Source organism: Pelodiscus sinensis, chromosome 3 (genome assembly GCF_052426305.1).
Source record: "Pelodiscus sinensis isolate ZL-2025 chromosome 3, ASM5242630v1, whole genome shotgun sequence".
NCBI classification, from domain to species: domain Eukaryota; kingdom Metazoa; phylum Chordata; order Testudines; family Trionychidae; genus Pelodiscus; species Pelodiscus sinensis.
The window spans coordinates 80,614,505-80,629,594 of NC_143054.1; the positions used below are offsets into that span (position 1 = coordinate 80,614,505).

The 15,090-nt window shown below is 43.7% G+C and overlaps 1 protein-coding gene across 2 annotated transcripts in view; it reads left to right on the plus strand.

Moving 5' to 3' along the window:
- Positions 1-15,090, plus strand: part of CDC40 (cell division cycle 40) — a 57,838-nt gene that overhangs the window by 3,473 nt on the left and 39,275 nt on the right. For both annotated transcript variants that reach the window (XM_025184742.3, XM_006123197.5), the window contains exon 2: positions 14,484-14,570. In XM_025184742.3, the coding sequence (XP_025040527.1) occupies positions 14,556-14,570 (15 nt within the window). In that variant the 5' untranslated portion in view covers positions 14,484-14,555. The remainder of the gene's footprint in view (positions 1-14,483; positions 14,571-15,090) is intronic.

Here is a 15,090-nt window from a genome sequence, read left to right on the forward strand (position 1 = left end):
TTTTTCTGCAAAAGCAGATGATTTTGTAGAAAAACTTGCCAGTCTAGACACAGCCATGCTGTTCCCCCTTCCCATGCTGGGGAAGGGTGTTTGAGATTAATGCGCTAATGCTGACCTTCCCACTCTCCCACGTGATGGGATCGTGCTAACAGGTGTCTTCAATCCACTGTTCAGCTCACCACTCTTAGCAGCATGCTTTTGGGGTAGGAGAAAGGTGAATAACATCAGAGTGAGGCTCAGACTTTTAGGATGTTGTCCTCTTCCCTTCTCATGCCCCTTAACCCTCCCTCCATTTTGTATACACACTTCAAATTGTAGGTATCTTACCCCATTTCCTATCTAATAGTTTCAAGCTTTGATTTAGAGAATTGATTATAGGATTCAGAATCTTAATTTGATATTAGAGGACTGTACCCCCTGCTTGCTATGCTCACCAACCCCACTCTCTCTGGCGGGAGGTAGCCTCAGTTCCCTCCCCCCCCCCCCCCCAGCTGCCTGGCAGGGTCAAAGCCTTGCCAGCCCTAGCTCTCCCCCATCCGTGGGGGTTTGCCAGCTCTGGCACTCTTCCCTTGGCTGTGGGGAAGGGGGGAAGCAGTGCTCCCCTTGTGCTCTCCCCCTGGCTGCCAACGGGTGAGGGGGTGCTGCTCTGAGGCTTCGCTGGGCCCTGCACTCCTCTCCTGGTCGCCAGAGGGGATGGGGGGTTGCTCCAAGGCCTCAACAGACCCTGTGCTCTTCCCCTCAGCCATCGAGCACTGGGGAGGTGGGAGGCCATGGCGCACAACCCGGTATTGGGGAAGAGGGGGAGGAGACAGGCGGGACTCCAGAGTGACATGGTGATGTCACTCTGTTGTCCTACAGGAAAAGATTTTTATAGAGAGAGATGGGTCCCTGCTGTTTAGCCTCTACATTTGTTTGTTTTGATGTCTCCCTATTATCTTTATGTCTTTATAGCTTTCCCAGGTAGCAGTAGGATGAAATTGACATAATTCTTGATGATTCAATTCCTGCCTAGAGTGCTGTGAATAGCACCAGTGAAGTCTGATCAGTGCTTTATATGTTTCACTTTAGTATTTCTTGGCAAACCTGTGAGTAACAGAAGCATGATTTTGTTTTGTAAGCTCAGAAAGACAAGACTGCATTGGTTCACTTTTAGAAAATTATCTTCAGAACTATAAAATATGGAAGGTTAGTAACCAATTTAGTATTCAATTAAAGATGAATGTGCTACCACAGCTGCTCATCTGACACTTATCTGTGCATTCTGTGATGCCTGGCCCTCCACCAAACATTTTGGAGCTTCTAATCTTTCTGGGATGTTAGTGTATAGAGTTTGACAGGAGTATTAGTTAACATCTGTAAAGTGCTTTAAACAGGTATGATAAATAGCAAGTAGCAGTGATAATGCATTGAGGCCCAGCAGAGTCTTACCTACATTTAAAGGTCATGCCTGCAGTACCAGTTTCAAAAGCCTGAGCCACTGGGCTGTGTCTACACTGGGCCACTTATTCCGGAAAATCAGCCGCTTTTCCGGAATAAGCTGCGAGCTGTCTACACTGGCCCTTGAATTTCCGGAAAAGCAACGACGCTCTACTGTACAAAATCAGCCGCTATTCCGGAAAAGCTATTCTGCTCCTGCTCGGGCATAAGTACTTATTCCGGAACACTGTTCCGGAAAAGAGCCAGTGTAGACAGCCCAGTAGACTTTTCCGGAAAAAAGCCCCGATCGCGAAAATGACGATCCGGGCTCTTTTCCGGAAAAGCGCGTCTACATTGGCCACAGATGCTTTTCCGGAAAAAGGGCTTTTCCGGAAAAGCATCTGTGGCCAATGTAGATGGTCTTTTCCGGAAATACTTATAACGAAAACTATTCTGTTTTAAGCATTTCTGGAAATTCATGCCAGTGTAGACGTAGCCCCGGTGTACTAGTGGACTTATTTCTGTTGGTTGTAGGCTACTTATCAGTGTTACAGAGGGTGTAGCTTTTTAACAACTCCAGGAAAAGACATTTTTTGCAACAGTTAATATTTAGAAACCCTTGAAAAATGCACTCCAAGTTTTGTCAGCTGTGGATCCAGCCCGGGGCAGTGTAACTGACTAGAACTTCCTGAATGCGGCTGCCTGCCTCTCGCCGCCTCTCCCCTTCCGCCGCTCGCAGGCTTTGCCTCCCTGCAACAGGAGGGAGGGTTCAGCACCCCCCTGCCTGCCCGCCGACCCCCTATCCCAGGCAGTAGAGAGGAAAGGTAGACTGAGAGCCTGTCGGCTGTGGATCCAGCCCGGGGCAGTGTAATTGACTAGAAATTCCTGAAGTAGCTGCCTTCCTCTTGCCCTCTCTCCACCACCCTGCAACATGACGGAGAGTTTGGCGCCCCTGCCACTGACCTCGGTCCCCTTCTCCTCCCTCTCTCCTTCCCCTCCTGCCCCCCAGAGGCAATAGATAGAGCAAAGATAAATTGCAAGCCTGTCGCCTGCAGATCCAGCTGCAGTTAGTGTAATTGATTAACAACTTGAAGCAGCTGCCGGAGCACTTCCGGGTTGCAGTTGGTGCCAGACCATCAGGCGTACCGGACCACTGGATGCCGGACCACCGGAGTTTTACTGTACTTGGGTTTCTTACAGTGGAAAAAGGTACCTCCCTTTTTCAAGGGGCTATTGATAATTTTATTAACAATGTACCCAGTTCTTTCCTGCATGCTTTCACCACCTGGGAAGGATGTAGGTTTTAAGTACAAATTGATGACCAAAGTACTTCCAAAATCTTCAATACAGTGAAACCTTTGTTATCTGGCACTCTGTTAACCAGAAAACTTTGTTAGCTGGCATTGCCCCCAGCCACAATACTGTCACATCTTCAGGCGCACAGGCCTTGCTTGGTTTACCAAGATTGGCTTAACATTTTTTTTTTATTTAAGAACTATTAATCATCTTTAACTCAAAATAGAAATGTGAGACCAACTGCCTCACATTACAAAACTACCAATATTAAAAACTTGAGTTTTACTATTATTGTCCATTAGTTTTTCCTAGGTTGATGGGACCCTCAGATAACTGGAATTTTTAGATAACCAGAACCTGTGTAACCCCCGAGCATGACAGATAACGCAGTTTTACTGTACATCAAGGATTGACCCCAGCCTAACCCTCAGGATGGCGTGGTATTGTCTCCTTTAGCACATATTCTCCCCCCATGAAGGCAGACAGTTCTGATTGACTCTGAGCGATTTTATCTGCAAAATAAAGACAAATGAGTATTTGGTACAATGATTCTGGCATTACTGTGTTAGAGGAACAGAAAGTCGACTGAGGAACAAAGGCCAGAAGCTACTGGTCTGCTGACACACTATGGCTACACTAGCTGGTGTATGTAGTGGCTGAAGCAATATACTGGCCATGTATTATAGAGGTGAGCTTCCATAGGAAAGATAGATGGGAGATGGATGAAAGTAAAGGGTGACAATTGAGAAAAGCACTGCAATTATGTGATTTGAACTGTAGCCTTGCACCATTCTAGAGTCTAGTGGATTTTGGGACTGAAGAATAAAATATGAATAGCTTGAGTAGATTGGTGTCTGGCTTCTATTGTATAAACTGTTGTTGCTTCTTGATTAGTTCAGCTTTTTAATCTTTGTACAATAGCAGAGACTTCAAACATGCATAGGTATTAAAAGGGGAATATATTCTTAAGTGTGTACAATAGCAAAACTTATTTGCTAGTTCTAGTTTTTTGATTTTTATAATTTAACATCACAGTAGCCAAACTGAGTTAGACCAAAGATCCATCTAGCCCAGTAGCTTGTCTTTTGACAATGGCCAGTGCCAGCTGCCCCAGAGGCAATAAACTGAACAGGTAATTATCAAGTGATCCATCCCATTGCCCATGCCCAGTTTTTGACAAATGAAGGCTAGGGACAGTTATAGTCTTGGACTTCACAACATTTTCTGGCAAGGAGTCCCCAAGGTTGACTGTGCAATGTGTGAATAAATACTTCCTTTTATTTGTTTTAAACCTGCTGCCTATTAATTTTATTTGGTGACCCCCTTGTTGACTTAATATTTTTTGTATAAGTCACTTATGGTTCTTAAGTTCGTGACCCATGGGATAGGGTCTCCATTTACAGGACTTTAATTTAATTGATAACCAACGCTAAGTACAATCCTATAAAAAGCAAGATGTCCTTGTTAGTTACTGGGCTAGCTGGTGTGGAACTATCCTACAGTCTGAAAACATTGTTTTATTGACCAAAATATACAGTAGAAATGTAATTTTGGTTTGTTTGTTTGTTTGTTTGTTTTTGGCGGGTGTGGTGTGTGTGTGTTTTTGGTTTTTGTGGGTTTTTTTGTATATATGACATTTGAAAGATGATGGCCTATTTATACAGGTTTTTTAACCCACAATTTACCCCAGAACTTAATGAGAGGTTGTGTAAGGGCCAAATTCTGCTGTCAGATGTGCCTGTACATCTCTCATCAATTTCACTGGATATCACACATTAACATGTGACAGCAGAATTTGGCCCAAATTATTGGACTCTGAATTCAAAGATAAATTTTTATAATATCCTATTTGTAAAGGATTGTGAAGTCTTAATATAAATCACTGGAACATTATCTTTTGGTTCTGTTCCTTAGCCAATTATGAGCCCAATCCTGCAATCTTTACTGAGGCTAGCTTATTTTGGTGGGAGGGGTGCCTGAATAATGCCTGCAGACATCGGCTGTGTTTGAGGATTTTTTTCTGTCACTGTCACACATACATATCAAAGAATAAAAGATCCAGCAGACAGTTTTTTCAATAATTTCTTTTGTTGTGATGATGTTTAATTAGGCAGTTATAGTACATTATTTGTGTTGTATAACCATACAATTATATTGTCAAATTGTTTTCATAGTTTATAATGTGTAAGTGTTTTGTGATGTTACTGTAACATTGCTAACAAGCAGAAGTAAAAGCTGCAAGGGACTGTGAAGTGTGAATAGGCCCCTGGGAAGCTGACATGATTTAGGGCTTGTCTACACAGGCAAGTTATTGTGCTGAACTTTCTTGCTCAGGGGTGTGAAAAATTACTCCTTCCCCCCAGAGTGCAGCAAATTTCAATGCAGTAACTTACCAGTATAGACAGGCTCTAAGCGCTGGGAGCCAGCCACATCCCTTGTGGAGGTGTTTTTCTTACAGTGCTGGGAGAGTTATGTCCACCACTGATGCTGCAACAATACTGTTCCATTAAAGTACTGTTGTGGCAGTACTTTAACATTCTGGCTCTGTGTATACAAAAAGGTTTTTGCACAAAACCAGCTGTTTTTGCACAAAAACCCGCGGAACGTCCACACCTCAAGTGCGTTTTTGCACAAGTAAATCGGCAGAACAAAGGGCTTTTGCAGGTATAGTTATTCCTCTCCCCATGGGGAATAATTCCTTTTTTGCTACAGCTCTTGTACAGAAAAGCAGGTGTGGACACTCCGGAGGGGTTTTTGTGCAAGAAACCCCTATCGGAAAAAGTACAAGTGCTCTGATGAGAGCTTTCTTGCGCAAGAGTGTCCTTGCAGTGTGGATGCTCTCTTGCACAAAAGCACATGCTTTTGTGATGTGCTTTGAGGTCTGGATGCGCTTTTGTGCAAGAAGTTTTTGCGGAAGATCTCTTCCACAAAATGATTCTTGTGCAAAAACCCTGCAGTGTAGACAAAGCCTCTGAGTGTAGACAAAGTTTTAATGTCTCAAAGATCTGGAATCCCTTCCCTGCACCCGCTCCTTTTGCTATTTTTGATCCATATGCTGCAAGCACATCTGATGGGACTGAAGGGGGATCTATGATGGCAGCAAGGTGTACTGCAGACACTAGAGCCTCCCAGCTGTGGAAGAAGCTCTGACCTCACCATACACCTCCCTTCCCCATTATGGAGATGGCAAGTATACAGGAGTCACCATGTACATAGACCACTGTTCTAGAGAAGCTGACAGATGAAGCATTTTTGTGATTTTAGTCCGACTAATCATTAAGGTTGCTTGCTAGTCTCACAGTGATGTTGAAGATTAAAGCATATACAGCATAATGCATTGATAAAATGCCAAATTATATAATTTGGCTTTTGTGAAGCATAAAACTAACAAGAGATTCTCATGTTATAAATTTCAGAACATACTGCACAAGAGCATACATTTTTCTATTCCAAGAATGTATGTACTAATATGGTCTAGATCTCACTTGCAGTAGATACCTGGAAGAAAATAAAGAAGTTATAGACACATTTTCAAATTATTTTATGGATAGCTAAAAGTGAAATGGACTAATGGAGAGAAAACCAGGCACACTTCAGTAGTGTACTGGCTGGGTATGCACGTTGTGACCAAAGTTTAGTTTGCTTGATGGAATGATGAGTAAAGCTGGAGATGCTGTAATGTGGAACTGTAATTAAAGCATGTGTTGCATTCATTTCAAGGACCAGCAGTCTTCACATTTAGAGGATGCACATGTTGTGGTATGAGAATCAACTTATTGTGCGATTCTAACTCAACACTCTTGAGCTAACAGTAGAGTATAACCAGAATTGCTATAGTTATCCTACTGACGATTGTCCTTTATACCACAATCTGTCATCTATTGGATTCCATTCTGTAGCTGAGAGAGGAATTTAACAGGCAAAAGAAAAGTTATATTATGAAAAATAATATAACTAAAGATTCTTGGCATTTTATAAAGTTAGGCTTCCTTGATAGTTAAAATTTAAAGAATAGCAAGCAACTGGCATCTTAATATCAAGTTATTATATGTGGAAGTATCACAGACAACTCTGAGAGCGTTTCTGGTCAGTTTGTTGAATTTTCCCTAGAAATAACATAAATGATCGTAATCTTCACTTTAGAAATAATGAGATGGGTGTTTATAGTATGCTTGCTAGTCTGCCAATATAAACTGTTTGGCATGATTTGAGAATGTTGTAGGAAACTTCCACAGGTCATGAAGGAAAATCCTAATTTCATGTGCAAGTAAGTAGTACCATTCAAGGAACTGTTTTGTTACTGTCCTATTGTAGTTGCTTTGTCTGTGGCTGAATGAATAGATTAGTTCATTATGCTATTCCTAGTCAAGAGCATGGGATATGAAACTCAGGTTTGCAAATGTACTGGTATCTGCTGTCATCCAGGACCAGTGAATTGGGACGGTCATGTGATGAAAAGAATGAGGTCAGTCAGTCTGAGTTTGCAACACTGCCTGCTCAAGCAGGAGCCATGGAATGATTGTGTATGCATTTTTTTTTTTTTAATCACACAGGTCTAATGAAAGACAGGCTTTCTGTTTGAGCTTACAATTCCAATATGAGGCAGTATGATAGAAGTACTTTCCTGAATTGTTTTCTTAAACAGTCTTAGCTACACATTCTAAAATGAGGAAAATATTTGGAGATTTTATTGTCCTAGTTATTATATGAACAGATTATTTAGGTTGCTTTTTAAACAGTTGCTGATTTTTTTCCCACTCTCTTCCCAGTATGTTTTAGACTACTAGATGTTAAACTATTTAAATCTTACATATGTAAGCAGTACGTTGTGGTGGACCTGGTATTAAATTAGCAAGATTAGCTCAGATGGGCATAACATGCTGGTGAATAGCTAGCAGCTTTAAGTAAATATGTAATATACTATTTTGTTCTGTAATTTGAAAGACCAAACTGCATATCTCATATAAGGAAGATTTTTATAGAGGAGAATTAAAATTCTAGTTTATGCTTTTTCTTTCTGTTCTTACAACTGTACCCATTTGATCCTGTGGATGCATGTACACTTAGGGCTTCTGTATACAGGAAAATTTCTCAGCACAGCTATACTAGAATAATTATTCCACTATAGTTCACTGGTGTAAGTCCATATATGTACGTTATCCCAGATTAAAATCACAAAGTGGTGGGAAGAAATGATCTTCTTGCCCATTTAAGGCTTTAGAGCTTTTAAAACAGTATCTTGAATTGCACCCATAAACTAACTATAGGTTAAACCTCTCTAATCTGGCACGCTGTGGTCCAGCAACACCTGTGATCCGGCATGATTTTGATTAGCCAGATGTCCACTTTTAATGGGTGTGGCCAAGTTTCCCATGGTCCCATGAAGTTTATTTGCATCCACCAGTCCTGGCTCTCAGTGTTCTGTGCTGTTATTTAGCTCTGATTTACCCGTAAATGTCTTCTAAGAGCCAAGCAAGCAATGGAAGTGATGGTAATGTTGCTAGACAATATTGACCTCCCATGGTTCAGAAAATTCTCTGATTCAGCACCAGTCAAGTCCCAAGAGTGCTAGACTAGGGAGGTTAAACCTGTAGAAGTGAGTGCAGGTTCTGCAGTACAGGAGCAATGTTTCATGCTTTAAAACAATGATGGGTATGTCTCTGTCACACATACTCTCCTCTCCAATTGAGGGAGCTAATGTCATATCTCTTTAAGCTGGTTCTCCAGACCTTCCAGTTTAGTCTCGGCTCTCATCCAAGCCGATTGGTAAGGTGATCAAGTCACCCGCTTGGTCAGATAAGACAACAGAAGGCCATGTGTCATCTGCGAGTACAGTGTGCCGCTCATAGTAACATTCCTGTTCATGCTAAATCATTTTCAAGTTACAAAGGTTAAACTACATAATTTCTGTTCAATAAAGGAAAATAAATCCAAATGAGGCAAAAGTGAAAAAGCATTCAGAAAGAATAAGATCTTTTGCTAAACTTAACTAGAGCTCTCAAGAACAGTTTAACTTTTGGGGATAATAGCCATATGAAGAACTTCATATGCTCTAATGCAGTGTTTCCCAATTTTAACACTTTTAAACTCGAAATAATTTTGCGGAACCCCTAATAACAGTCTTGTATATGGAGCTGTAAAAGTAAACCACAAATAAGTAAGGATAATAAACAAATTCTGAACAAGGTCATGAGATCAACATTTAGTTTAATTGCACATAGATTAATCTATCATAGTCAATTTATATTTATCACGCGACTATTCTGAAGTAAAGTATTCGCTAGAGCAGCGTTTCCCAAACTATGGGCTGTGGGCCTCAGTGTGGCTGCCAGGAGGGGAGCAGAGTGGCACTGGCTGGGAGGAGGTGGGGGGGAAATGGCCGCCGGGAAGCAGGGTTGGGGGCAGCGGGGCTGTCCCACGGAGATCTGGGCATGTGGGCGGCGAAAGCAGGGCTACGGGCAGCAGGGCAGTCCTGCGGAGATCCGGGCAGGCGGGTGGGCAGCCGGCGAAAGCAGGACTGGGGGAAGCGGGGCTGTCCCGTGGAGCTCCGGGCCGGCAGGCGGCTAAAGCAGGGCAGCGAGGTTGTCCCGCAGAGATCTGGGTGGGTGGTGAAAGCAGGGCTGGGGGGGTAGTGGGGCTGTCCCGCGGAGATCCAGGCAGTCGGCTGGCAGAAGCAGGGTTGGAGGTAGCGGGGCTGTCCCGTGGAGGTGGGAGGGGGGCGAGCGGGTGGCAGAAGCAGGGTAGCAGGCCTGTCCGGTGGAGATCAGGGAGGGCAGGCAGCGGAACTAGGGATGGACAGGAGCCGGGGGGGGGGGGGGGGGGGAGGGCAGAGGAGGCTGGCATGGGGAGATCAGCAGGAGGACAGTAGAGCCAACTGCCAGAAGCAGGGCTGGATGGGGGCAGCAGGGCTGGTCGTCAGGGGTGCGGGGCTGACTGGGGGAGATTGGTGGGGGGCGGGGGGAACCGGCCACCGGAAGCAGAGGTAGATAGGGGCAGCAGGGCTGGACTGGGGAGCTCGGGAGGAGAATGGGGAGGAGCGGGACTGACCTGGGCACATGCAGACCCTGGCTGACGAGTGAGTCTGGCCGGGGATTCTCTCCTCCTCCTCCTCCTCCTCCTCCTCCTCTTCCCCCCCCCCCCCCCCCCCCACACACACACATACCCTCCCTCGAGTAGTTGCGAACTGCCTGGCTGGTAGACACATTCAGGCAGCATGAGCACATCTACCAGCCAGGCAGTTCGCAGCTAAGGACTGATACACCTAATAATAATAAACTTACCTAATTAGAAAGTACCAGACATTTTATATGTCTGGTAATTTCTCAATTTGTTTCCCGGACAAAACCCTCAAATACCGGACTGTCTGGTACAAAACCAGACACCTGGCAACCCTACCCCTCCTTGCACCCTCCCTCCTAGCCAGATACCTTACCCCCAATATGCTCCTGCTCCCGCTTCCTGGAGTGCCCATGCAGCGCTGGGTACCCCAAGCCCTGGCCCAGGCTGGGCAAGAGGATGCAGCCGGGTGAAACACTGAAAATTTATTCATTTTTCATTCTCTTTTTATATGTGTTTATATTTTTGGGCTGCAAAAAACAGTACTGAAAAAAAACTAGTTCCAACTAAAGTAAAAAGTTTGGGAAACCCCGATCTAGCCAGCTTTTTACCCATCTTACAATCCATTTATCCAATTCATATTCCCTTAACTTGCTGGCAAGAATATTGTGGGTGACTGTATCAAAAGCTTTGGGAGGACCAGAAACAACTTATTTGAATAGTCATCATTTGCTTAATGAATATGCAAATGAATGTTACCGGTCCTCCAAAAACTCGTGAATGGATTTACTGGTCCTCGTGTCAAAAAGTTTGGGAACCCCTGCGCTAGAGCACTGCCTGCGCACTCCTATACAAGCAACTGGTCGGACAGCTGAAGCTTTGACTTTGTCTGACGCGTTGCTAGTATATCCGTATTCAGTCACCTGCATGATCCACGCTCCTTGAGAATGAGTACGGGGATTTATGGTGGTATATAACAGAGGATCGTACCACAGATTGACTGCGTGCGCAGCGCTGAGTAGTGACATCATCATCCCCACTCTGTGGCTAAGCTGGCATTATACAGGGATACTTATCATGGCAAACACAAATGAAAATAGTTTTCAGTAAAATTCATAAACGTTTAAATATTTTTTTTTTAAATCATAAAATGTAGTAATGGAATTTTCTTGCAGAGCCCTTATTTTCACTTCACGGAACTCCGGGGTTCTGCGGAACACCATTTGGGAAACACTGTTCTAATGGAAAATGTGTGAAGCTTAAGACATCTCAATTATTTTAGATCCATAGAACTTTGGAGGACTAGTTGATAAACACTTCATTTCTGATTTCCCTTAAAAGTGAGCCTAATGAAAAGCATTAAAAGAGGAGAGTAAGCTATATTGCCACTTTGAATTTCTTAATCTTTAGCCCAAGAATCAAAAAAGTAGGATATATTTATTGGATGATACTCAGCTTATATAAGCAGATGTAACTCTCATGGAAGACAATACAGGCAGTCCCCGGGTTACGTACAAGATAGGGACTGTAGGTTTGTTCTTAAGTTGAATTTGTATGTAAGTCGGAACTGGTACATATTGTACCCCAGGTGTCCCCGATTCAGCCGCTGCTGAAACTGACCAGCGGCTGACTACAGGAAGCCCGAGGCAGAGCTGCTTTGCCCCGAGCTTCCTGGAATCAGCCGCTGATCAGTTTCAGCAGCAGCTGACTTGGGGACACCTGGGGTAGAGCAGCTGGAGTGCTGCTGGGTTGGTCTGGTAGCGCCGACCCTTGGCGTGGCAGGACCAACCCAGCAGCACCCCAGCTGCTCTATCCCAGGTGTCCCCAAGTCAGCTGCTGCTGAAACTGATCAGCGGCTGATTCCAGGAAGCCCGGGGCAGAGCAGCTCTGCCTCGGGCTTCCTGTAGTCAGCCGCTGGTCAGTTTCAGCAGTGGCTGACTTGGGGACGCCTGAGGCAGAGCAGCTGGTGTGCTGCTGGGTTGGTCCAGTAGCACCGCACCTCAATTCTGTGGGACCAACCTGGCAGCCCCCCAGCTGCTCTACCCCAGGCATCCTGATTCAGCCGCTGGTCACTGACCAGCGGCGAGAAAAGCCTGGTCTGCTGGGGGGGGCGCCCCCCCCCCGCCTCAGCAGACCAGGGAGACGCGGGCGGCGGGATCGCCGAGACGCGTCGCGGTCCCGCCGCCCGCGTCCTCCGCGGCAAAAAAAGCCTGGTCTGCTGCGGGGGGTGGGTGCACTAGCTGCGCCCCCGCTCCCCTAGCAGACCAGGGAGACGCAGAGCAGCTTTTCTCGCCGCGGAGGACGCGAGCGGCAGGACCGCGGCGCGTCTGGGCGGTCCCGCCGCCCGCGTCCTCCGTGGCAAGAAAAGCCCCGTTCATAAGTAGGGATCCAACGTAAATCGGATCCACGTAACTCGGGGACTGCCTGTAGTGGGATTGGTTTCTGTCAGTCTTTATGCCAGGACTGCATTTGATCCATTATAATGCATAAGAATGAATTGGTCTTTGTTTACATACCATCCCTGTCCTAGAAAGCTTATCTAGTTTTGTCAGATAAAGGAAAGCCTTTAATAGAATAAAATACACATGGAAGAGAGGTTTTATTTTTGTAGCAGAAAGTGCTTCCCATGTCTATTGATAACCATTTGTGCCAGCCTATCGATTGGAATCTGCACTTGAACAGGCAGTTCTATCCACGGTGCTCATCTTCCACACAGATGGCATTAAGAAGAGCATGCTGGATCAGGTTTCAGGATATGGAGGAAACATTACATGTTTTTAGGATCCGTGGCAGTCTATTTTAATAGAAGAAGGATGAGGCAAAATGAGCAGGTCTCTAGAAAGAGGTGTGTTTGTGGTCCGTGAGCTTGATATCAACTGTCTTCCACTAAGCTGGAAAACTAGCTGTAGTTTGGGGCAAAGATACAGACTGTTGCATTCATTTTTGACCCAACCAATGGATGTGAGAGAAGAGGTCTGTATATATAGTATGTATATAAAATGTATTTCTGCCTTGAGCATGAGAACTATTCCTATGAAGATTTCTAAGGAGAGAAGCCATATTACAGCAGATCTTTGGAGTGGGAGAGAATGCATCAGTAGCCACAGAACCATGTTCAGTGATGTGTTTATGTTCCATATGGTATCTGCCTTGCTTCTTTCCATTGTCCAAACTCTTTGAAAGCACTATAAGCTTCCTAGTATTATTAGGAAAATGTCTTTCTTTAGGCAGCCTTGTAGTTGGCTCAAGGGCAGTGTTGACTGACTTTGGAGGAATTATGCAACGTGGAGTTGAGGATGGAGAACACAATTTTTCAAAAGTGATAATTCATTTTAGTGCCTCAATATATAAGTGCCCAACTAAGATGTTAGATTTTTGGATGATGGGTCTTTAGCACTACATACAAATGGGGCCACTACAAAGTATATGCTGAGCTGTGCACCAAAATCATTGGTTACATCATAAAATCTCAGCAAATTTTGAGGGAAAAATAGAACACAGTGACTAACAGGGAATCTTGATAGCTGACATCTGTACAAAGACTTCTGCATCAAGAAGCGAAGAAAGTTTGCATGGGGTTCTATTTATAAACTGTGTATGTGAAAAGGAATTAAGAGATGCAGGGAATTCCTAATAACCCTGCATCTACAAAAAAAATTTCGAACAAAATTCTCAAGCCCCTGCTGTTTTGTTTATCCCAAAGTACTTTGCTTTTTTCTCCAAAAGGCTAATGGGAATATAAGGGCTAATGTTAGGAAATTGGGTGGTAGTGATTGTTTTAATTGCACTTATAGGTAAAGTTGAGCCCTAATTAAAAACTTGTCAAACTTTTGTTGTTCATCTAAATCAGGGGTCTCCAAACTTTTCAGCCCGAGGGCCGCATTAACTATCAAACAGCAGTTCGGGGGCCGACTACACACTTGAGGTCCAAATAAAAAACAATCAAAACATGGATGTTGTTTTTAATTATTTATTTAATATTATTTTATTCAGTTATTATTTAATAACACATTCATACACTACACATGAACACCTGTATTAGTGTGAATGGTGAAATTGTTTCCTGGATGCCAAAATAGCAGACATTTCTGGCTTTAGATTTGTTGTCCCTAACATCAACAGTGACCTGAGATTATCATCGGACAAGTTTGTTCTCAAATTGTTCTTCACGTATTTCATTCTTGAAAATGTTTGTTCACACAGGTATGTTGTTCCAAAGATTGAAAGGTACCTTGATGCAAAAGTTTTAACATTAGGAAAGTCTTCCTTGGGCAAAAACTGGTAAAAACCCACCAGTCCTATTTTGAACTTGTCCCTAAGGAGGTCATTTGCTTGCAACTCAATGACTTCCAGCTGCAGTTCATCTGGGCAACTGGCCACATCTGCTTCAAATGGGTTTTGAAACAATCTCACTTCTTCTGCCTTTGAATCCAAAAAGGTCTCCATGGGCCGGATGAGAGGGCCTCGCGGGCCGCATCCGGCCCCCGGGCCGTAGTTTGGAGACCCCTGATCTAAATGATAAATAAGAATTCTGGCCAAGCTTCTACTGATTTTTTTTTTTTTTTTTTTTTTTAAGAACTAAAAAGTAAAATTATATAGGTCTAATTTAAAACACATATTGTCCCCCATATAGTCAAATTAGTGTCAGGTATTTAACATGAGCTATATGTGAGAAGTTTGGATTATATTTCAGTAGCACCTTTGTTGTATTTCAGGAAGATGTGGAGACGGGAGTCCATCTAGATCCTGCTATCAAGGAAGTTCAGTACAATCCCACTTACGACACCATGTTTGCACCAGAGGTAAGAAGACTTTTACTAAACCAGAAACGTTTGTATCCAAAGCATTTGTATTCTAAAGCAGTTGGCATTCCACTGAAAAATATATGTGGCTTTGAAGGAGTGTGTCATGTTAAAATTGTTTAAAGAGGAAGTTCAGATGTTGCAATGCCTGTCCTCTTCTAAGTATAAATGTATATAATTTCTCAAGTTCTCCCTAGCTTTAGGATGCCTCAAGCATCTGGACTTTAAAGATAAGAACAACTTGGGCAAATACCACACAACAACAAAGAAGTTACCCTGAGGATGTCATATACGTTTCTAATATAACTCTAAACTACTGTAAAGCTATTCTAAGAGAAGAATCTTAAGTGTTCTTCTCTACCAAGCTAGAGAAGTAGGAAAGGTGGAAATCAAATAACTTAGATCATTGTGCAGTTAAGAAAGCCAGTAAAGGAGATTACCTTGCTGAGCATCCTGAAGTGTCCTGTGTCTTCTCAGTTCTTTTGATGTCCACTAATAAGTGAGCAGCAAGTATAATTCA